The sequence below is a fragment of the Scomber japonicus genome, chromosome 3 (assembly GCF_027409825.1).
Source record: "Scomber japonicus isolate fScoJap1 chromosome 3, fScoJap1.pri, whole genome shotgun sequence".
NCBI classification, from domain to species: domain Eukaryota; kingdom Metazoa; phylum Chordata; class Actinopteri; order Scombriformes; family Scombridae; genus Scomber; species Scomber japonicus.
The window spans coordinates 20733834-20757675 of NC_070580.1; the positions used below are offsets into that span (position 1 = coordinate 20733834).

The 23842-nt window shown below is 38.9% G+C and overlaps 2 protein-coding genes across 10 annotated transcripts in view; one reads left to right on the plus strand and one right to left on the minus strand.

Annotated features, from left to right (window-relative positions):
- cadpsb (Ca2+-dependent activator protein for secretion b) overlaps positions 1-18133 on the plus strand; it is a 63991-nt gene extending 45858 nt beyond the window's left edge. For 2 of the 9 annotated variants that reach the window (XM_053315064.1, XM_053315066.1), the window contains exons 13-27: positions 342-529; positions 1313-1414; positions 1514-1577; positions 1679-1802; positions 6690-6796; positions 9804-9960; positions 10067-10208; positions 12420-12575; positions 12711-12858; positions 12979-13053; positions 13179-13262; positions 13351-13383; positions 13541-13648; positions 17764-17868; positions 17957-18133. In XM_053315064.1, the coding sequence (XP_053171039.1) occupies positions 342-529; positions 1313-1414; positions 1514-1577; positions 1679-1802; positions 6690-6796; positions 9804-9960; positions 10067-10208; positions 12420-12575; positions 12711-12858; positions 12979-13053; positions 13179-13262; positions 13351-13383; positions 13541-13648; positions 17764-17868; positions 17957-18133 (1770 nt within the window). Of the gene's footprint in view, positions 1-341; positions 530-1312; positions 1415-1513; positions 1578-1678; positions 1826-3173; positions 3243-6689; positions 6797-7988; positions 7998-9803; positions 9961-10066; positions 10209-10980; positions 11143-12419; positions 12576-12710; positions 12859-12978; positions 13054-13178; positions 13263-13350; positions 13384-13540; positions 13649-17763; positions 17869-17956 lie in introns of all 9 variants that reach the window. The other 7 variants (XM_053315058.1, XM_053315059.1, XM_053315063.1 and 4 more) reach the window with 7 other exon arrangements.
- Positions 18134-21025: 2892 nt separating this feature from the next.
- ca16b (carbonic anhydrase XVI b) overlaps positions 21026-23842 on the minus strand; it is a 108155-nt gene continuing 105338 nt past the window's right edge. The window contains exon 29 of the mRNA XM_053315429.1: positions 21026-23192. Coding sequence (XP_053171404.1) covers positions 23046-23192 — 147 coding nt within the window. The 3' untranslated portion in view covers positions 21026-23045. The remainder of the gene's footprint in view (positions 23193-23842) is intronic.

Sequence of the window (23842 nt, forward strand, 5' to 3'; positions counted from 1 at the left end):
TGAAAGTGTTTGCACATACCACTTTTCAAACAAGTCTCTTTGAGCTTCTTGTCATCAATGACAGCACTAATTATTAGCTGTTTGATAGACTTCGGACTTGTTATGTTTTCATGAATTTATTTCCTATATGAGCCTACAGAAACTCTTAAAACTCTGGCTCTTGTGAACACCTAATACTAGTTTTCAAATTTAAGATGATCCCCACTTTTTCAAATGCCATTTTCCGAATAAGTAATCGTATTATATTTGGGCCAATATGGTACATTCTTGGTAGTTGGCTGTTTCTGTGACCATAGCTGATAAGAGGTAATGCGATCCCCGTCTCTTTTTGTGTTGTGCAGGGATGGTTCAGCCCAGGCCAGGTGTTTGTCTTGGATGAGTACTGTGCCAGGAATGGGGTTCGAGGTTGTCACAGACATCTGTGTTACCTGCGTGATCTCTTGGAAAGAGCAGAGAATGGGGCTATTATTGACCCCACTCTTCTACACTACAGCTTCGCTTTTTGTGCCTCCCATGTCCATGGGAACAGGTGTGTAATAGGCATTACCTAACCGGATTTATAAGCACATTAAGATCACATAAAACTAAAAACTCCTTTCAAACAAATAGTATTCTTTTAGGCAGGATGGGCACACTACATTTCCACAAACACTGTGAAAGAGCAGCATAAAAAAGCCGTCCTCATTAGAATGTCCTAGGGATTTTGTGTCTTTTTCCATCTATTTTAATGTTTGCCATATTTATTTTGTTTCATTTTTTAAAATTATTGTTATGTTAAAATTTTGTTTTATGTTAAAGTTATGTTATGTTATGTTAATCATTTGCATATCTCTACATATTTCCTTGTTTCTACCATTTTTCTTTGTTTTGTTTTTCTCTGTCCTTTTTTGCCATAGTCTCTTACTGTCCATATTATTCATCCTCCCATGCGTCCATTAAAGTCAGAGAGGGCAACAGTTACTGGGGGCCACTGGGCTATGAGGCTCTAATATCCCCAAAGAGCTCCCAAAGGCCAGATCCTGGCACTGCCTCAAAACGAGCACGCATATTCAAGTTTAGAAAGAGAAAGGATTCCAAAATTCAACTCTTTGAAGGTCCCAAAAGGTGAGACACTGTCATTTATTTGTATGTGAACACAAAAGGAAACTAATATCACACAATTTGCAGTCAGCTCCTGGGGAGCTGAAAGCTGTAAGCCAGTGCTGTGCTTTTTTATTCTGTTATGCTCTTGTCGGACTCATATCAGAGGTTACGTAAGTTGAACCTCTGCTGGGTTTCGCTGGGTTAAAGTCTGTGGGTGTGATCTTCATAGGCCAGATGGACTGAGCACAGTGAAAGTGGACGAGAAGGAGCGCTTTGAAGACATCAAGGAGCGGTTGCGTGTGATATTGGAAAACCAGATTGTAAATTTCAGGTGACTGCCAACTCACTAAATACACTTAAGTCCTGAAACATTGTGCCTGCTGGTATTTTCTACTGCGATTAAACTTTTGGTTCACATCTTCCCCTGTAGATATTGTTTCCCCTTCGGTCGTCCAGAGGGTGCACTGAAGGCCACTTTATCTTTGCTGGAGAGGGTTTGTAAACTTAAAAAAAACATCTTATAACCCACAAGGAGCAACTGTGATGTAATGAAAACATGTTACATAATCCCTCTTTAATGTGGCCTGTACTGTAGGTCCTGATGAAGGACATTGTGACCCCAGTTCCACCAGAAGAAGTTAAAGGAGTTATCCGCAAAAGTTTGGAACAGGCTGCTCAGCTCAACTACGAACGGATTACAGAATATGCTAAAATTGAAGGTAACCAGAAAAACACAACCAACATCAGATAATGACTGCTGGAGTGAATGTGCTAATTATATTTCACAATCATAATGGTGAATAAAATGTCAGTGTTTGCATTACAGTGGTTTTGTTTGGTTTCAGAAATCCAGTGGTTGGGTGTGGTATCATTTTTGTTTTTGAATTTCATTTTAAAACAAAAGACTTAACCTATTTTTTCTTTTTTTAATTACTCCAATATGAGATTGAATTGCTATTTATTTATTTACACATGGTGAATTCACTTGGTATATGGTATATTTGTGTCCATATCCCAAATGATTTGTGGCATCCCGAAATGTTCTGTGACAGTTTGTCGGGTCACTCTCTGTCTCTCAGTCCAATAACTCTCTCCTTTGTTGCAGGCCTGCTTTAGCTCTGTGCTGTTCTGTAGGTCAAGTTGGCTTTTGTGTAGAGGTGTGTGAGTAAAAATGCATTCAAATCCAAAGCCCTGAAATCTGTTGATGTGCTGATCTCTCATTGTGCCTTGACTATTCAAGCTGTGTAGTATTACGGCCTCTGACATTTAATGATTGGACTGTGAGTTCAGCTTAACTGAATGTCCTCTCCTGACTCCTAGTCGATTCACACCCCCCCTCCCACTATCTTAGCCTCTCTGATTCCTCCAGCTGCCCCTGCCCATAACGCCCCTGCCTTGAAATACCAGCAGCTCTCCTTTCACCTCTGTCTTATGTTCTTGCTGAAGACCACTATCTTCTGCTCCCTGTCCCTCCCTGTCTGCTCTGCTTTCTCTCCTCTCTCATAGTTGTTGGCTTTGCCAAACTTATCACTTTGTTTGACCTCTTTACTATGTGATATGTGGCTTTCAACCCAAAGGAATGCTGGAATTGAGTACCTACAAACCAGCATCAGCAACCTGCATGTGCTTTGAGACATAACAACATGGCCTTTCTTTATTGGCATGGATTACATATAAATAAATTGCATTGAAATTAATTACATCATTTAAACAAGACATTTTATAATGTCTTATACTTCCTCGCTCTGTCTTTTCTTCCTGTATAACCATTCAATGCATTAACATGCACTTTGCATACTTACATAGAAAACAGTGATGTTGTTTATGCCTTGAAAGAAATCCCCCAGGGTGCTAAAGATAGTAAGGATTCAAACCTTACTATCTTGCCATGCTATGTGAATTAACCTCCTGCTGTCCTTGTGAGGCACCTAGTATAAAACAAGCCTCAGTAAACATTTGACTTTACCACTGGGTCTCCTGCCCAACAGAATGTCGTTTTCACCTGGACAGCCGTCTTCCCATCAGCCTCTGACCTCTAGCTTTCCCACCTCTGACCCCCGCCTCTTGCATGCCCCGATCCTTTTTTGTAGGGAAAAAGAGGGAAATGTATGAGCACCCTGTCTTCTGCTTGGCGTCTCAAGTGATGGATTTAACCATCCGTGAGTACCTTCATCATCCTCTCCCCAGTCTCTATCCTTCTCCTTCTTTCAAACGCTCTTTCACCTCATCCCCCTCTGCTTTCTCTCTTTCGTCAGAGATGTTGCTCCTGCCATGCTTGTTTTTAACTGTGCTTTTGTGTGTGAGAGTGAGTGGGGAGTGCACCGGTGAAGAGATCCAAGCAGTTCCGCTGTATCAGTCGGGGTCTTTTTTTTAGTACCATCTGTTTGTGATGGACATGAATGAGCAGTCTGGTCTGTAAGCTTCTTTCTTTTGGTTGGATGCCCATTCCTTTGACTTGAATGCATTTTTACATTGCTTACATTGTTATCTCCTCCAGTCATTTGGTGTAATGTGTCAGTGGTGTGCTGTGCCGAAACAGGTAGGCTTTTTTTTTTTTCACTGTGACACCAGAGATAGTGCAGGAGCGTCCGTCAACAGAGCTATTATATCGGGAGAACAGGCTAGGGTGTATGAATTTAACAGCTTCTGTTTGTGTTATAAGTGGATTCAACTCAAGTCAAGTCACTCAGTGTGTCCTGTCTACGATCCTGGCAGCTGTTTGTGTGTCTTACCTGTTTACGATAGCTTTGTCTGTTTGTTAACAAACATCTTATCGCTTTTTTTAATTTACAATTTTCCACAGGCTAATGTTTCAGTGTTTCTGTTTTTACTGTGTGTTTGTGACGTCTGTCTGTTGCCTAGAAACCTCACTCCCTGGAGCTGAAACCATCCCAGCAGAGTCTTTGAAAGGGTCACATGGTGACGAAAAACAACTCTGAGCTTTCCCCCCCCTGTAACGTGAAAGTAACCCTAGAAACGTGCTAATTCTAAACATCTCCTCTTTATCTTCTCTCTCCCCTTTTCTCGCTGAAGTTGAGAAAGGTCAAAAGGATCAAAAGGATCCAGGTGAACCCATGTTTAGCTTGTGGTTTAGCCACAGCACACACACATACACAGAACTTACCCCTCATTCCCTCATACATCTACTGTATTTAGAGAACATATGCATGCACAGAATGGCTAATTTACCTGTAACACATCTTCCATATAGTATATTACACACTCTGATAACATACACACTGAAATGTCTTGGCATGTTTTAAACAGGCATCTCTTTTTATGAAATAAATACTGAGGAGATTGTATTGCTTTAGTAAGCCCAGATATAATTCAAAACTGATCAGACCTTTTATATCCAATTATTAACAGAAACATGATTTATTTGGTTGTTTGCTGGAAAGACAAAAAAAAAAGATCATCACGTAATGATCAATTATAGAGCAATACAATCTCTTACAAAAAGAACCTTATATCTTTGCTTATGTATGAAAAAGTAAAGAAGGACATAAGCAACATGAAATTAATATATCACGTATCATTAAGTGCAATTACAAATTGATATAATTTACATTAAAGATTATACTTTTGATAATGGGACTGTATATGTGCATTTCGTATTGTCATATATCATCATATATGAACGTTCATTTTAGTTGAAGTTGCGGGTAACAAAACAAACAAAAAAGCATCGTCCCACTTTGATGGTATGTAGTCATGCAGATTTACCTTTGATTATTTATTGTTGTTTGAGGTGAAAGTATCTACATGGCTGGATACCACAAGGGATTAGAGAACATTTTGTTTGGCTTGTTTGTTTGTTTTTTGTTTCTTGTGATTTTGGTGAACCGACCCTTTAACATTTCACAGTAGTCAGACATATTAGACAGTTGTGTTATAGGTTCAAATGCTGCTATCTATCATTTTAAAGGCCCTGATAGATACTTCACAGAAACATTTAAACTTTTTGATTGTATTTGTTAATGGGGCTAATAAAGCCACGAAGACCCGTGGTGCTGCACTTTTAGACCAAGCCATGATGCAAACATTTTTCACATCTGCTCAGAGAGCTCCCTGTACATCGCATTATGACTACAAAATATATAGTTACTGTAAAACTAATCCATGTGATCCGTCCATTAGTGTCGATTAAATTTCCCTGAAGACAATAATCAAAGCCTTATCTTGACACTTTAGGTATCTCAGATTTCCCCTACTGACAAACTCCATTTGAAAACAAAACCTAAAGGGGAAGATCAAGCTATCTTTAAATCTGTTTTGACCCCAAAATAGATATTCATTTGAATTTAGTAGAAATACCGGAAAATGGTATTACTAAGCAAAATAATAGTCGCAATGTCAGTATAGAAGACTACTATTGTAGGTTATTTGCCAATAAAGCTGTTTTATGTCAAGTTTATGTGTTTTGATTTGTGTAGCCATTCAGTTCCATTTTCAAATTATACCATTCCACATAGCTGTGCTGCTTGAATAATCCCATCTCATGACATATAACTGTCTAATCAGATCATGCTGTCAGCAAAGGAACAAGAAAATGATTTGGAGCTTTTGCAAATTATAGAGCAAAGTCAACAGCTATTCATAAGTGAATGAAAGCCGAAACAGTTTTTAGTGTGCAAAACCTTTAGTTAATAGCAAATCCAACACCATCCCACTGTAAAAATATTCAATGAATACATCTGAAGTCAATATTGTAGCTGATTTATAAGGAAAGAAGGACATTCCTCATTTACTGGACCTAAATTTAACATGTAAAAATTGTGTTTTTTAGTGTTTTTATCCACACACTCTATGACATTTATCAAAAAAATCAATTTGTGCTGAATTGTCTAAAAATTACATAGTTAGAAATGTAACAAAAATGTATGTCTGATGTGTTTTTTCCACAAAAAAGTGTAATTACCATGTTAAAATCGTTACAATGACTCCTACTCTTTCTACCACTCTTTCTCTTTAGGAATGACTTTGAAACTAGTTGTGATGTAACAAACCCTGCTCGTAGGCCCACCATTTAAAATCAGATTTTCATTGAGCACAGAGAAACTTTCTTTTTGAAAACAGCCTCCTAGTGTCAAACTCTGCATATACATCATTCTGCATGGTGAAGCTGAAACATTCAAATGTAGGCACAAGAAGAAAAACATGAGAACTTCAAACAGAAATAATGAATTATTTTTACAGTGGGTGTTGTGAATATTTTTGACCACGGCATGCGACAGCTTCTTATACAGATGGCTTATTCAGTACCGCTACTCAATATATGCATGTTTTAAATGCCACATTGCACTTCCATCTCAGTGCCACTATTTTTGTGCCTGAAACTCTTCCAACATAAGTTTGATTATCCTAAAAAAACATCACTCTGTTGCTTTATGTCATGCAGCCCAAAATGAATATAAATGGATAAACCCTTGCTTGTTATGGGATATGATAGGCAAACATCACAGTGTAAGCACTGTGTTTATACTTTATTAAACAATCTAAAATATAGATAGGAAATATCTAATGAAGAGTCATAAACATCCCCCTGGAATCCTTCTCTGTGCTTGACTAACTACTCATCCCTCACCCTCATCCTTTTGTCTCAGAGAACGTAGGCCGCTTAGTCACGCCTGCCAAAAAGCTGGAGGAAACAATTCGCCTGGCGGAGTTAGTCATAGAGGTCCTCCAGCAGAACCAGGAACACCATGCGGAGGTGAGTGAGAACCCTCTCCTCCCCTCCTCCTCAAAGCACTTTTCCTCTATGCTCTCACTCTTATCTCACTCCGCCCCACAGCAGGGAGTTAGTCTTATTATCAGTCTGCTATAAATAAAGCTGCTTTCATCTATGGGCAACAACAACAAGAAAAAAACCCTTTAAAAGATTCATTTAATTAAGGAAAGCTCTAATTGGTGTTCGACAGACCACGGCTACATGGCATCAGGGCGCAATGTTTGAGCAGAGACTGTAAATTAGTTAGAAAATGATATAATGTGTGCAGTTCTTTCCTCTGATCACAATTCATACATAGTTCAGTGTTGCCTTATTACATAAGCAATTGAAAGCGCTGGTAGTCCAGTATAAACAGAAGGCAGGAAGTGACACAGAAAGTCAAACAAGCTAATCCACATTACTCATGGCTTCTGCGTGCTCTTAATATTGTACCAAGTTTCCCTTTTGCAGTAGTTAGGAGACAAAATAGCTTCCTTATTGCATCCTATTTGCTGCTGTAAATACTTAGCTGATAGGAAAGTATGATGAGCATGTGCAGTTGTATAGATCTGAAGGTGATCCAATGTGATCTTAGAATATGCAAGATGAAGCAGATTTATTGTATCTCTCTGAATATGCTTGACAGGCGGCAGTCACAAGTTCTGGAGATCAATCGGTACAGTATTTTTATTTCTTTTTCCTCCTCAGTCCCCATCACGACCCCCCTGTTTGGCATGTGCGCCCCTATGGCAAGAGGCACCTTCTAGGCAGAGAATGATCTCATAGATAATGTAGCAATGGGTGGGTTTGTAGGAATAGGAAGTGAACGCAGACTTATTTAAGATTTTAACGGCACTGTAGCTTGCACAACATAATTGTGATCATAAAGCATGTTCATCGGGCCATATAGAGGTTTCCTTTGTCTCCAGGCATGCTAAACCAGTAAATTTCCCAAAGTATGCTCCATGTTAACCTTTGAAGTTTGATCTACCATAAACATTTGTTTCCCCTCCATCCAACGATTAATTTCACAGTCCGCACTTGTTCAAGCATTACTCCCTGGCTTCTCCTCTTCCATCCCTCTCTGCTGTTGTTCTCTTAGTTTACAAACCCTATAAAAGAAATGCCTCAAAAATACATTATTGTTCATCTTCCTGTGTTCTCACTGTCATATGATTGGTGACTGTCCAAGCAGGGGAAAGAGGTATGTAGTAAAGTTGAATGACAAAACTCCCATAATGGTCTGTGCATGTCCAGTAGATGATGCCACGTCTGCCCCCTCCCCCTCCTAAGCATCAGTATACTTCCTCAGGACTGACCCCTTGATACGGTTTTATTGATATAGCACTCTAGTCTGTCTGGCTGAACACTGGTGCTACCATACTCAGCTTGGCAACCTTTGACCTTCTCCTTACCTGTTGGAAACTTGTTACACTCCTCCCCTTTAAACCCCCCTGTCCGTAATAAGACTCTCCTTGAATGTGATGGAGAAGAGCTTTGTTTGCTGCCTGTTTCTCTAACACTAGAACTAGCTTTTAAAATCTTGGGAGTGGGCAGGTAAGTAGAAAGGTAAGTAAGGATTCGACTGCCATTGTGGTGGTTAAGCCAGATGGGAAAGTAACTAAAACATTGTAAAAATTAAAGCATGCAGCATAATGTGGAAAAGATTAAGCTTTTAATATTGAACTTGGCGACATGTTAAACTGAATGATAAGCAAATAAGCTAAGCCAAGACTGCCAGCAAAGCAACTACTGTACTCCTGGTGTCAAAGGGGTGAAGAAGTCCTGACTGTGCTAGAAAACGGTCAGCTGAATCTCAGAGATGTACGTCACTAATTGGAGCAGACACACTACAATGCTAGAGATGCTGTGTGCTGCAGTCTTTGGTGTGCCTAATCGAAGATGGCAATGTGCATGAGTCACATTCACATCTAGTGGGCTATGGGTTTGTCTGTGATGTGAATGGTGGACCCCTACATCTCTTAGCCTGAGAGAAAAGCATGCAGGGAGCTCCACATCTGCATGACAAAAGCACCTTTCCCTCGAATCTATAGATGCTGTCATGAATATAATAGGGCACGAACAGGCAACCCTATGGTGTGATCATTTTGCACAGTGAATTTATGAATTATCACACCTTCAAATTCCTTGTCAATAAGAGCTGTGAATTCGACTCCAGAGTATGTGATGGAACACACACACACACAGACACGCACACACACACACACACACACACACACACACACACACAAACGGAAACACCCAGAACATGCATTTCCTATAATTAGACCACAGTAAACATCAAATGCAAACTTAAATGATCTGTTAATTTTCTATATTTTTCTTACTGTCAACAGATCTCATTGAAATAAGTTTCCAGCCAAGCTTATTCCTCTTTGCCATCAACCGACATTGTGGTTCAGAAAATATTAAGAAAACATCAGTGAGCCATAGTGGTGCACTTGGTGACATACTCCTTATTAAAAATGGACATGGGAGCTGTTGTTTATTTGTAGTCCATCCCAGCATACTGTACTGCTACTGTAAATTCTCACGATTACACCAAATCAGCCACTGAACATTTTCCAAACAAATACACTCTTTACCCCTGTTTGGTAACATTTTCTTAAAACAAACCTACAAGACCCGCCTATTACCCTAACAAAAATAAATACATTTTTAAAAAAAAATGGTTTTCTTCAGTACGAACCAGTGATAGCCAGACATTTCAGGGAAGTCACAAAGTACTCAGTGATGGATTAACATAGTTAGTTTTGAATGTTTCATAGGGTTTGTTGACACTAACAAAAATACAGAATATTGCTTATTCTTTAACATACTGCACTTGAACAGACCCAAATCCAGCGGGACTTTCTTTTTAAGAGATGATGAGCTTCAGTTGTGTGTGTTATTCCCTTCTTCCTTGTCTTTCGTTGTTGTGTCATCTCATGTCTTACAGTAGCTGGATTCCCTGTTCAGCTGTTTGCTTCCCCTCCTACTGTCTCTCTAGGCATTTGCATGGTGGACAGACCTCATGGTGGAGCATGCAGAAAACTTCCTGGCCCTCTACGCCATCGACATGGACGCCGCACTGGAGATCCAGTCCCCTGAGAGCTGGGACAGTTTCCCCCTCTTCCAACTGCTCAACGACTTCCTCCGTGCAGACTGTAAGCCTTGGGATCTTGTTTATTTTGATGCTATTTCCATTTTTTCTGAAATCAAACAAAGACACTGATATTTTTCTGTCCATGCCTTTTTTTTTTCTTTACATAGATCATCTGTGCAATGGAAAGTTCCACAAACACCTTCAGGATTTGTATGCTCCTCTGGTGGTTAGATATGTGGATCTGATGGAGTCCTCCATCGCACAGTCAATTCACAAGGGCTTTGATCGAGAGTCCTGGGAGCCTGTAAAGTAAGGAGCCTCCGTCTTTCTAGCTAAGCTGTAGGATGGTTGGAGATGCAAGGCTTTGTATTCAGATGACAGACTGAGTGCGTGGAGGCTGAGCATCCGGGAGAGCAGCTGTAACGTTCCCCCAGGCTTCCTTTAGGTTCACTTGTAAAGAATGAGCCAAGAGTGGGCTGAACAACCTATTTTTTTCTGTGAAAGAAATAGGTTATTTATTCAGAAAATAGCTTTAGCTGTTTTTGACGAATGTATGTTTCTTAGTAATTGCACTCTGACTCAGTAGGATCAGGGCAACACCTAATATTTCTGTTGTCTCGTTTTGTGAACTAACCTTCATAATGTGTGCTTTGACATGTTGCCAGAAATTAAGGCCTTCAGTCTGTTATGTTGCTGTTATAATTTATTGTTGTGGCTCTCACCATTGTGCTTTTGCATTTTGTTGATTTCAAAGATTATATAAAAGATTTGTTAAGGTAAAATAATTTGTTATTATTTGTGTGTATTTTTTGAGTATTATGTTGCTTTTCCCTCTCTCGCTACATTTATTACAGTATATGTGTGCATCCTGAGTCCAGCCCACTTTACTCTGTGGGCTTTTTTCATATAATGTGTGTCTTTGACAATTACCGTCTTGTTTTTATGTCTGCTACTGTACATTTCTGTCTTCACCTACTTTCAGATTTTACGTTACTTTTATGATGAGTGTTACATGGCTTTTTGCAGCTCCCACACCACTGTTATGGATTCTTTTTTTCTTTTTGTCTGTCTTTTTCTGCAGGAGTTTAACAAGTAATCTGCCCAATGTGAATCTACCAAATGTGAACCTCCAAATTCCCAAAGTACCAAATCTGCCAGTGCCAGTAGCAGGACTATCAGTTAACCTTCCACAAATGCCTAGCTTTTCTACCCCGTCATGGATGGCTGCTATATATGACTCTGAGTGTGTATTCAACTAGTTCACTTTAGATTTATTGAGCAAACAGAGCCTGCCTTGGTATGAAGATGCCCTTAGACAAAGATAATTAAATGTATATACATTTCTAAATACAGCAAAGCAAAATTCAGCCCTGTGTGCCTCCAATGAGACATTAAAATTTAAGATATTTTTGTTCTGTTGTGTGTCGATACTGTTCATGTTCATGCCAAGGGCACTCTGAGAAGTGCTAGAGAAGTTGGGGTTCTCCTTTCTGAAATGAGTGGCTGAAATGCTCTCATTTATCTCAACATGCATGCTGTTGAGCTGAGGTGTGGAGATACAGGCCTAAAAAAATCATATATATATGCATATACACTGTAATGCTCTGAGGCTATTTTGGGGATTTACTGTGCAGACAACAGTATATAAAACAGTATGTGCTGAAAACATTTGCAATATCCAGCTCCACAAAAGATGTATCTCCTCAGTGTCCACAGACATTTGCTTTAGTGTTTTTTAGCATACTGTAGATGGTTTATGGTCATAGGTTCATCTCTGACCTTGACCACCTGCCAGTAGTCTGATTGGGAGGTTAGATGCTGGGTTGGATAGGAGATGATAGTAAAGAGACTGCTGGGTAGCTGCTGTTCAGACCTGCAGCTCTCTGTTATATCATCTTTCCGCTCAACCATACATCCTTCCTGCAGAACTATACTCAGGATGCCTTAAAGGTCTGCATGGTTTGTTTGGTAATCCTTCCAGGGGTCCCAATAGCCTGGGGACATGGATGTTGAGAGAGGGCCTGTGATGAAAGATATCAATTCACTTTTTCCTTTTTTTGTAGAATCTGACCATAAATGCCTTTTTTTTTTGTACATGCCCTCCCTCACTTCTCCATTCCCTTTTGTCTTGACACAGTGTGATTAGATGCTGTATCTGCAGTGATTTTTACCTGCATGTGGCCACTTCACATCCTAGTCAATAACCATACTCTACAGCATGGTTATTGATTTGTTACAGTAAACCCTGCCCGCTCCTGTTCAACCATGCACTGACTGTTCCCAAACACTTGAGTACACAGGAATTGAGACAGACATTGGGACGGACCGGTCAGTGCATGGTCGGAGTAAAATTTTGACTGTGCTTAGGTGTAGAGGAACAGCATCCTCCTCTGCATCTGCCAAAACACCCCCCCTCAAACCCTCCCACCAACTTTGACCCCTTCTCTTCAGCAGGTTGGCTTATAATCTTCTGACCTGTGTGTGTATGTATGTGTGTGTGTGTGTTTGGGTCGATGGTAGTAATGGCTCTGGAACATCAGAGGACCTCTTCTGGAAGCTCGATGCCCTCCAGACTTTCATCAGGGACCTGCACTGGCCTGAGGACGATTTTGCCAAACACCTCGAGAGTCGCATGCAGCTAATGTCGAGCAACATGATCGAGAACTGCGTCAAGCGGTATGTGTTTGTTTGGGTGTATGTGCATATGCATGTGAAGAAAACAGAAGTGCTTAGAGACAACAATGCTGAGAATGAAGACTTTCTTGCATTTTTTATATTATAGTGCATATAAATATTTTACTTGTGTTGCAGCACTCGGATGGCATTTGAGTCCAAGCTGACAAAGAGCAGCAAGACCACAGATTTCCGCATTTCTCCAACACTATGCACCATGTTCAATGTGATGGTGGATGCCAAGGACCAATCAGCTAAATTGTGCGCAATGGAGATGGGCCAAGAGGTAGAAATTAAACTGTGACAGTGACTGCATGTTGAAAAAAACCCAACACATTTTCTAAATTGCAGCAAAAACAGGATGTTTAATTGATAATTTTGTTGAAAATTCTTCACATTTTTGCAGAAACAGTACCACACCCAAATTGATGAACTGATTGAGGAAAGTGTAAAGGACATGATCCAGCTTCTGGTTGCAAAGGTGGGACTCTACATACGCTGTGCTTTATTACAATTGTTCAGGAGAGTGTAAAATCCTAGAATTTGAATGTTTAAGTTGTAATTTCTCAATTGTATATTAATCCTGGTATTTCCCTTGTTTCCCAGTTTGTGGCCATTCTGGAGGGAGTGCTGGCTAAGATTTCCAGATATGATGAAGGCACTCTTTTCTCCTCGTTCCTGTCATTCACGGTGAGATAATATTTCTTTTTCGTCTTCAACCCCTCACTTCCTCTTTGTTCTTGAACTGACTGAAAATTTTTATTTCCTCTGATTTCAGGTGAAAGCTGCCTCAAAATATGTGGAAGTCCCTGTAAGTAAAATGAGATGCTAGCCATCTGTTTACCAGATACATTTGAGCAAAGTACTGTGACTTTTTAATCATCAACCTTTCTGATTATGGTCATTTGTGATACCACTAGTGTTTGGCTGTTGTTCTCCTCCGACCTCTTTCTGTTTCTGTTTTACAGAAGCCTGGAATGGACGTGGCCGATGGCTATGTGACCTTTGTGCGCCACTCTCAGGATATACTTCGTGATAAGGTCAATGAGGAGGTGTATATAGAAAGGTTATTTGATGTAAGTAAGATGCCGTCTCCTCCTCACAAGAAGGGAGGGGCCTTTCAGAATGTGGCAAAACAACAGGGCAGAGAGGGATAAGTCCCATTTTGAGAGCAGGAAATGTATTTCAGCCTGGCAGAAGAGGCTTTTCTGATCTTCTTTCCCTTTTGGCTCTTTTCTTTTTTCTCTGTCTCTCTTCTCTCTGAACCTTAGCTGCTGCCCTCTGTATTCTAGTGTGCATTGCCACAGTGCTTTTGGGCCTTTGTGTATTAAAAAAAGGAAACTTTTATTTACAAAGGGTCCATAAAAGCATCCTCAAAAAAGGATTATCTAAAGCAGTGCTCTCTGGAAAGAACATAGGTATCCATAGTGATCATATGCCTGTACACAACTTATATTGTTTAGCTCACTCCTGATCTATGCTTTCAGATACTTTCCACATGACACATGTCAACCTACTGAATGAATGGCACTCAGCCCTCTTGGCCTCAGTCCACAGTGAAGCACCCATGTAGTTGGGTGAAAGATGCACTGCTGGATGTGTCAGGGTGACCTAATGATGTCAAACTCAAAGGCTGACATGTAATTTACCCTTTCTCTGTCAGAGCAGTGGTTCCCAACCTGGAGATCAGGAAACCTTAAGGTTGTAGGATGAATCTGGACAGAAGAAGAATAACATTTCTACCGCCCAAAATATGTTATTTCTTTCACATTTCTCATTTTTTTGCTTATTCTATGAAATAACTCTTCAGCAGCCTGTTGCACCAGATTAACGTGTGTGTAAAATCAATAATAACTTTTACATTGTGACAAGTTACACACTAGACTAGACATTATCCTCCTAAATGTTGTAATATTTACACCCAGGACTGTGTATCATATGCTAGTGCCCAAATGATACAAACAATACAGAGACCCACTTCCCAATGTTGCTCTTCATTAGAGTCTCCAGTTAATAAGAAGTGACTGATGCCTGTTTAGAAGTAGAGTACTTTATATTGTATTTATTTCTAACAAACATGTAAGGTGAAACAAATTAACATTTGAACTTCTACATAGCTGGTACAACAGCCTGCAAGAAAACTATTCAGAGGAAGCAATCAGGGAAGAGAACATTGCTCTTTGATTAAACTGCTCAAAACTCACAGATAAATACAACGTAACAAGCCACAAAGGTTGGGAACCAGTGTGTCAGAGGGTGAAGAGAGCACTGTCTTACACAAACATAATCCTAATGGGATACATTGACAGTAATGTGTCCTCCATGTGTGATTTGAACGACACATAATGCCGTGATGTGTGTGCTTCATGTCATTCAGAAACTATTTGTATAGACCAGTGTCTCTAGAGGTATGTGACAGCTTTGCATGTCTGACAGAGTATCGATATTGTAAGGCAGTGATGTGAATTTTTATGTCTGGGAGATACTCCAAAGTCTCTGTTTGGTTTTATATTTTTGTGTTGGCTATAGAAACGAGAGTTTTGTGTTAGATTAATATGATTTTAATTATTTTGTTAGGGGTAATGCTGTTGTGAAGTGAGTCTGCTTTTGTCTTTGAGGTCCACACTGGCTCCCTTTGTCTCCTCTCCTGTGTCGTCACTTTTTATAGCTTGGATTTTCCCCCTTGTGTCCTCTGTGTGGCCCCGAAGTGCACCGAAATCCTACTCAGCACTGTCATGTTAAAATATTCAGAAGATTTCTTCACGCTGTGAAAGCTTCAGTTTTAGCAACATTTTTAAAAATTTCGTCAGTTCCAAGGATATCAATGTTTTTCCCTTTCATTTGAACACATTTCCATCAATTCATTTGCATGCCATGTGAAAAACCTAACTGTTGCACAGCCTCTACTATATCTCTCTTTCTTTCACTAATTAATTTCAATCCTTTTTATCTTCCTCTTTTTCTGATTAACACCATTCCTGCTGCCTCCTCTAATTCAAAAAGTGGCACTTATCTCTAGTGTTGCGTTGCGTTGTTTTATCACATTATGTTGGTTGGCATGATTTTAGAGTCAAATAATCTTCCTGTGTACATCTTCTAGCATGACCCTCTTTCTCAGAGTTCTGCCTCATTTGCACATAGAGTAGTCTTCCTTAGCACGTACTCTGCCACCCACCCACCTGCGAGGTCTGCATGCACTGCACGCTCAACTCGACTGTGAAGTGGACAGGCATCTGCATATCCGGCCTCAACCTTTTCAACCATTCAGCTAATTTTATTCTAAAAAAACCCTCGACTAAAGCCAAAAGCTCAATAACCAAAAAAAACAATTACATCCTCACACCTTTTAATTTGGATTTTTCTGCGTTCCTGCCTACTCACATGTTTAAAGTTGACTTATTTTCTTGATATTGGAGGTATGACGACTGTTTCTATTCAACGTGGGTGCTGTTCTCTTGTAACTTGAGATTTATACAGTCTGGGAAACCACCACCCAAAGCAAAGTAGAGAAAAAGGTACAAGAAAATAGCACCACTGCTCCCTGCCTGCTAACCATTTACTCACTTTCATTCTATTTTTCTTTTGCTAATGAACTCTTGTCAAAACCATAATTTTAATTCCCTGTAGTAGTTCCATATCTGCAGTGTAGGGTGTTTTAAATTTAACTTGCATTTCGGCTAGAATAGATTATAAATAAAGGCTAAGTAACTGCCTTCAGTAACAGATGGGCCATGCAGGGCTTACAATATATTGACTTGGAGAATATTCTTTTAGTATTTCAAAGGGTAATTACAGTTCGAGACAGATACATCTGTCAATGCTTTATGCCTTCCCTCTGGTGTATTACTTTCTTCGTGGAGTAGTAGTATCAGTACTCCTCTAAAATGACTCTTTTCTGCTCTTCAGAGTGCTATAAATGCGGTTTGTGTGTGTGGGTGTCAAACTTGTGGCGTGTGTCTTTGTTTTTTTGTGTTTGGGAACGTTTACTGAAACAAACAGTGAGTCCCAAATTCAGCAAAGTTTTAAACTTACTTTGGTAGATTTTGCATATAATTAAATTAAATTCAGTATGTCATTATGTAAGAAATTGTAACTGGACCAGTTTCCATCATTAATACTTAAATATCTTATGAAGTAAGTAATGCAAAGTATAAGTAGGTGAGCTTCTATGTTTAATTAATTTAAAGGCCCTGAAAACCTATTTTTCCAAATCAGCGTCTCACTGTGATTGATGCAGCACTACATTTAAGTAATAGTTTGACATTTTTGTTGGAAGATAGATGAGAAAATCAATACCACTCTCATTTCTGTACGCTAAATATGTAGCTGGAGCCAACAGCCAATTAGCTTAGCTTAGCAGAAAGAGTAGACACAGGAGGAAACTGCTGGCTTGGCTCTGTCCAGAAATAACAAAATCTGCCTGCCAGCACTTCTAACGCTCACTAATTAGAAGGTTTAATCATGTTTGTTTGATCTGTAACAAAAACTAAGGGTGTAAAAATGACAATTCATGGTGTAATGGTGGGGGTTGTGTTGGCTGATGTTATTACCGGGGACCACACTGCACAGTCCTGAGGCAATTTTTGAATGTTAAACTCTTAAATTTAAATAAAGAACACCCAAGGATGTATCTTCCAAATGTTAAATTAGATTGTGGCTTATTTAGTCCTGAACAATTAAGATTCAAAACTAAGTTTTCAGGGGCTTTAAAAAGACTAAATTGAGACAAAAGGCAATCTGAGTGGTAAGAATTTAAAATGAATGATGAAAAGAAACAGTTGAAACAAGCATATAGTGTAGGTAACTCATTTGAGCTGTTTTTGAAATATCTATCTGAAACATTTCTTCATTTTTAAATGAATACAGCATCTACTTACCTTTCATTGGTTGCAGTTTCTGAGAATGTGTGTCTTGTGAATGGGAATAGAGACTCAATATTAATCCTCACTAACTTGTATAGGCATGGTACACGTGGGTGAAATGAAACGTAGTCTCTTATGTATAAACCTGCCAGGTTTTTATTGAAGTGATATTTGAAAACACATAAGGGGGTGCTTGAAACTTACCGTTATTGTCTGTGTTTAGTCATAGCTCTTTATGTTTGTCTTTGGGGTTAGTTTTATGTTACGATGTCCTGAGTATGTGTGTGAGTGTGTGTTTTGCTGGAGAGTGTTGTGTTTATGTGTTTCAGCAATGGTACACTGCCACCATGAACCTTTTGGGGACCTGGCTCACTGAGCGCATGGATCAACAGCTGCATGTCTACCAGCTTAAGATTCTCATCAGGATTACAAAGGTAACATGTTCAGACAAATGCCCAGAATGCTTTGCGTCCACACAGAGACAACCATGCTGATATATGATGTATCGCTCCTCCTCTGCAGAAAAAGTACCGGGACTTCCGCCTGCAGGGTGTACTTGACTCCACCCTTAACAGTAAGATGTACGACACGGTGCGCAACAGGCTGACTTTGGAAGAGGCCACTGCTTCGGTGAGGGAAGGAGGCATGCAGGGCATCTCCATGAAGGACAGTGACGAGGAGGATGAAGAGGATGACTAGAGCCTGTGCACTGACACTCCAACCCTGCCCCTGAACCCCTCACCCCAACCCCCCCTTTCACACTTTTGACTTTAGCCTGGTTACCGATGCATGTACCAACTCAGATAGCCACTCTAGGACCTCTTTGTCAGCTCGAAATGCCTATGAAGGAACTATTAACTATAAAAATAGTACTTATACTGAGGAAACTCAAAAATAAAAATGTTTAAAAAATAACCATGATTGGCAGTTTAGCTGTGTCATGATAAAGATAGCACCTATCTTTGATTCATTCATTTCTAAATTCATTTCTATGTGTTACTAAGCAATATGGAGAACCATTTGTTTGACAATGTTGAGTGAGATTAATAGGTGTGTCCCTGTCCAATGCAAACCTATATGGCGCTTCTTTGTCGTATTCTACATTCATTAATGGTACATTGTCGTGATGATGAGTGTGTGGACCCTTTTATTTGTCTTGTCTGTTTTAAGTGAATGCCAACTGCTTCAAACTGAAAATAAACCTCTGTATTTGTTTACGGCTGTTACAGATAAACTGTTGTCTACTCACTGTTCTTAACATCGACAGTAAGTCTAGACCTGCATTTTTATCATGTGTCAATGCTATGTGATCTCATCTCAATTACTAATTAGACATGGTTCAATGGGAATCTTTGAACTTCAATGAGAAGGTATTCTAGAGATGCAATATTCTCATAGCTCCATTTTGATAACTCGGGAGATTCTATTTTTATTTCAACATTAAAAGGCCTTGAAACAGGTTCTATTTTAATTGAGTTGCACTTTTACAGAGAAAAGAGCAAAAATATTTTTTTTTATTAAAAAAAAAAGTTGGTCTGTCTTTGTTCTGTAATTGTGTAGAATGAGATGTCTGGCATTTGTTTGGGTCTCACTGTTGTTTTGTATATATTATATAAATATATATATAAATATAAAATGCTGTACATTGCATTCTGAGCCATCGCTGCATGCCTGTGGGTTCCCACCCTCCCCAAATGCTTTCTGTTTTCTGTGTGAATTAGCTGGTGGATTCATTCTTGCTTTTGCCTTATGAAAGCCAACAGTTGTAATATGCAAGAGCTGTGGCCTCTAAATAAAAATTATTGTACATGTGCATCCGTTGTCATGTTTACCTGCTGCTCGTCCACCTGACACGTAATCATACACACCTTTAACTGTCTGCTGACTGGCAGCAAGGTGTGACAGGGATGAACAGGATCATTATTCACTTCAAATCAAAACTCATCCATCAGTAATTTCATGTAATACAAGGATGCAGTGCATCCAAACCCAGACTTTATTTCATGTATAGCAATACAATTTACCTATTAAATAACACAATTACACTATAATATGGTATAACAGCATCATAGGAATATACTGCTTTGATACCATCATATAAACATGTGATATGATGGGCAAAACCATTTTATTCATTTTTAAGTTACAAAATAGGCTCAAAGGACAGGTTCACATTTTTTCAGTTTTTCTCCTAAAACAACAGTCTGGAATCAAAGTGAATTTGATAGTTGTTGTTCATTCCTCCTGTTCATACTGCCCATTAAGAAATCCTTTCATACTGCACTTTCAGTGTAAGTGACATGGGACAAAATAATCCACAGTCCTCATTTGAACAAAAAATGTTTCTCTGGAGATGATATGAAGCTACAGTCATAAAAAAGTAGACATTTTCCACAGTTAGTCCTGTAATTAAAACAATCCCTCTTTCCATCTTGACAGTGTTTTCCTATTCAGCTACTGTGGAAGGACTGTAACAAGACCTTAACTTTGAAAGATCTACTTGATTTGACTAATTTGGTAATTTTAAATACATTTTTGCACAGAAGAAACAGAAGAAAAAAACTTGTCAATATTCATTTGGGGGCCTGACTGTTGTTTAAAGACAGACTTGAACAACTGTGAAACTGCCCTACAAGTTACAAAATAGACTTAACTTCCAACCTGCCTATAATGCACTTAGGCTAACACACTGGATCTCCAGATCATTAAGCAAACGTCTGGAACATCTGGTCAAATATCAGCATGGACCTCAGAGGGGTAGAAATGACTGGATGTTGGGGCTTTGTTGTGTAGATTTGAACAATAAATTTTCCACAAAAGCACAATCTGTTACAGGGCACTTTACAAACCAAATCTCTGTATGAAAATATAAACTTCTATGATCACAAAGGTTTGGTTAAAGACATTTGTCTTTTGAAGTCAGTGTGAGCAGCTACTGCATTGGTGTTTTAAATGACCATGGAGAATATCAAGCAGCCATACAGTAATGCTGGCATTCATAAAAGGAACAAAATCAAAAACAGTTGCTGCAAAAAAAATTATTTTTGTTGCTGACTGAAGCGATCTGAAATCTGGACTTTTCTCCAAATGTTGGAGAATTTTTTTTCCCTCAGTGTATGTAGCAAACTCCTCTTTGACAGAGAAGTGGGTGTTCAAAGAAGGAAAAAAAAAACTTTTCACCAGAGCACACACTATGAGTATACACATAAATCAATCAAGAGAGAGGGATGTTTATGGTTGAAAAGGGGCTTGTAATTATAGCCACAAAACAGAAGAGACAGAATATCAGCCCAAATAAAATACCATTTACAGTCTGAATTGAAATCGTATTGTCTAATGTGAGGAAAGCGGCATGTACTCTGATTATCTAAGGTGAGCTCCTGAGGCTAAAACAGAAACATGCTTAACTGTTGTTAAATTCACACCTTTGATACTGGAAGTCTGAACTGCAAGATTTAACAGCTTTGATTTAAACTCTGGTTGATTAAATAGATCTCAGAATAAACCACTTACATGTTGCAAACTGGAACCACATCTTTGGTTACAAATAAAGCATAACCCACCCCCCCAAAAAAAGAAATTACACTGCCTTCAAAAAATGTTCACCTCCCTCAGAACTTTTTCATGTTTTATGAAACTTGGAATCAGAGTGGACAAAGTTTTTAAGACCGATCATCAGAAAAAGACCCTTTAACGTCAAAGTGAAAACTGCTTTCTATGAACTGATATAAACTGTACAGGTAAATAAATCAAGGATTGCTTAGATTTCATTGAGATCAAATCACTGCTGCATCTCTTTTTAGAATAAGGTGAATTCACCTGTGTGGAATTAAGGTGATTTTCGGACAAACACACCCAACTCTTAAGATTGGCTAAATTCTTTCTCGCTAAAACCTATATCATAAAACCAGATAAATATTTGAAACAAATTGAAGAAAAGCGAAGGATAAAAGTAATATTTCAAGGCACTGAATATTCCTAAAATTATCATAAAAATGGAGAAAGTTAATCCGACTAGAGGAGGTGGTCCTCAAAAACGGAGTGTGATAAGAGACTACTAACTAAAGGAGCTGCAGGGTCTTAGACTGAAACAGGAGCTGTTGCCCACTTGTAGCTCTGGGTGAGTGGCAAAGAGACAGCCTCTCGTGAAAAACTCAAATAAAAGCAATTGGGAGTCTCTGCAACACAATGGAGAGTTTTATGATTTATATTGAGTGTTAGCCAAAGCCAGAAACATCCCCACCATGAGGCCTGGTGGTGCAGCATCGTCGATGAGGACGCTTCAATGCAGCTGGAGACTAAAACAAATGTATTTACATGCAAAGGCCAGTTAGAGGAGGTGTGCTGTACGAGATGACTGAAAGATTTATTTCCCATCAAGACAAATATAAACCCAAATATGATATATCAAAACTGCACAGCAACGTGTCTATAAAAAGGTTGATGTTGTACAAAGCTAATACATATCCTTATCCTCATCGTCTCAAGGCTGCAGTTTCAATTCTGTATTTCATATTTCAACATAATTTGAATATATCTGAGGACATTTGTTTTCACTTTGACATTAAAATAGTTTTTCTATTCATCAGTGTAAGAATAAGTCGTAATTACATCCACTTTGATTGTTGATGTTTTATAATAAACAGTTTGAGGGGGTGGAAATGTTTTGTAGGCAATGTGCTGTGTCAACATGAATACCTACAGTATAACATTTGTTATCATTTGAGCTTTGACAATTGAGGTTAGAAAAGCTGTGTAAAAATGCTTCAAAAAGGAAAAAAACAAAAAAAAAACACAAATGGAGCATTGTAGACTTTTCATGAAAACCTACACAATCTCTACAACAAGGCCAGTGGACAAATAGGCAAAAGTACTGAATTAAAAAAACCCAAAATAAACAATGGCTGGTTAATAAGGAGATAATATATATTACAAAACAATATAACAATATGAATCCCTGTAAAAAGCAATAATAAATGTTCACATTAGATGTTGTAACACACGTTAACAAAAGCCATAAGTACATTTTACAAGACAGCAGTGAGATATTTGGACAGTATATGAATATTAGGCAGGTAATAATAGTCTTTTCACACATGATAAAGAGCGTCGCCCACGTGAAGGGGAGCCTCACAAGTTAATTTGATCAAGGTGACAAAGTGACATAATGTGACATGCTGGGCTACGTTGTGATGTGATGTTTTTTGTTTTTGAGACATTCATGGAAGTGGATCGCCTTAACTCATCCTGGTCTTCATGCTTCAGAGTTTGTCTCATTGCGAGTCCAAGATCCCAGCTGTGTCATGTTGCCGGGATATACGGTGATAGAGTTTCACTCACTGGATTTTAGGCAGTAACACTGATAGTATAGTGCAAACTGGACAGAGCTGCTTTTTTCCTCATGTCAACTTAAAACAGGTGCAAACGCTCAGCAGGATAACATTTAAGACAAGAAAATAAAGAACAAAAACATAAATATCAAAAAACTTTTATCAGTATAAAAAGTAATAAGGTTATTCATTTAATCAATAGTCTGGCAAAAAAGGCCTCAGAAAAGTTCTCAGATTTTTTTTCTTTTTTTTTTACAAAGTAAGTGCCTGTAAGAATGTCCTCAGACGAGTGACTCCATGCTCTCTGCAGGGTCCGACTCATCTGCGATCACCACCACCCCATTAGTGTCCATGTGCATGGGGCTCAGGCCACACTCTCTGTTACCGATGAGGCTGAGCATGGCTTTGTAAAGATACTGGTACTGCTCCTGTGCACATAAACACAAACACACAACAGGTCAAAATGATCACATCCTCTGACTTACTGTAAATCTGTGAAAGACATTTATTTGCAAACTGCATTTATCAATATTGCTAAAATCAAATAAAATGACTGGAGTGTGTAAGAGGTTGCTTCTAGTGACAAACCAAAAAGAATGATCGCCTACCTCTGTGGTGCTTTTAAGCCTCTTTTAATTTATTGTTTTTAGAGTCACACAGGTACTGACACAGAACCAAATGTCAAGGTTTAACAGCTAAGACAGAGCTAAAAGGAAAATTCATCATCTGAAATAGGATTTGGATGCCTTCACTTCGGTTCTCAGACTTGCATTAACTGATTCGTTTTGGCAGTGGAAACAAGTTGTGAACAATACTGATCTACAATATCTTTAGCTTTTATGTTGATATGGTAAAGTTGTTAATAAACAGTTGGTTATTTACATCTACAGAGCAGTAACAAACATTATCATTCATTTGGAGCTGTTGTCGATACCCAGTCCAATACTGACTCTTGTTTAACTCTGTTTATGGTCTCTTGGGAAATAACTGGCTCTTTAACTGCTAGGAGCTCCACCAGCTAGTCACTAACTGTGTCTGCTGTTTGGTGCTCAGTAGGTAGTGTACAGTAGGTTTTCAG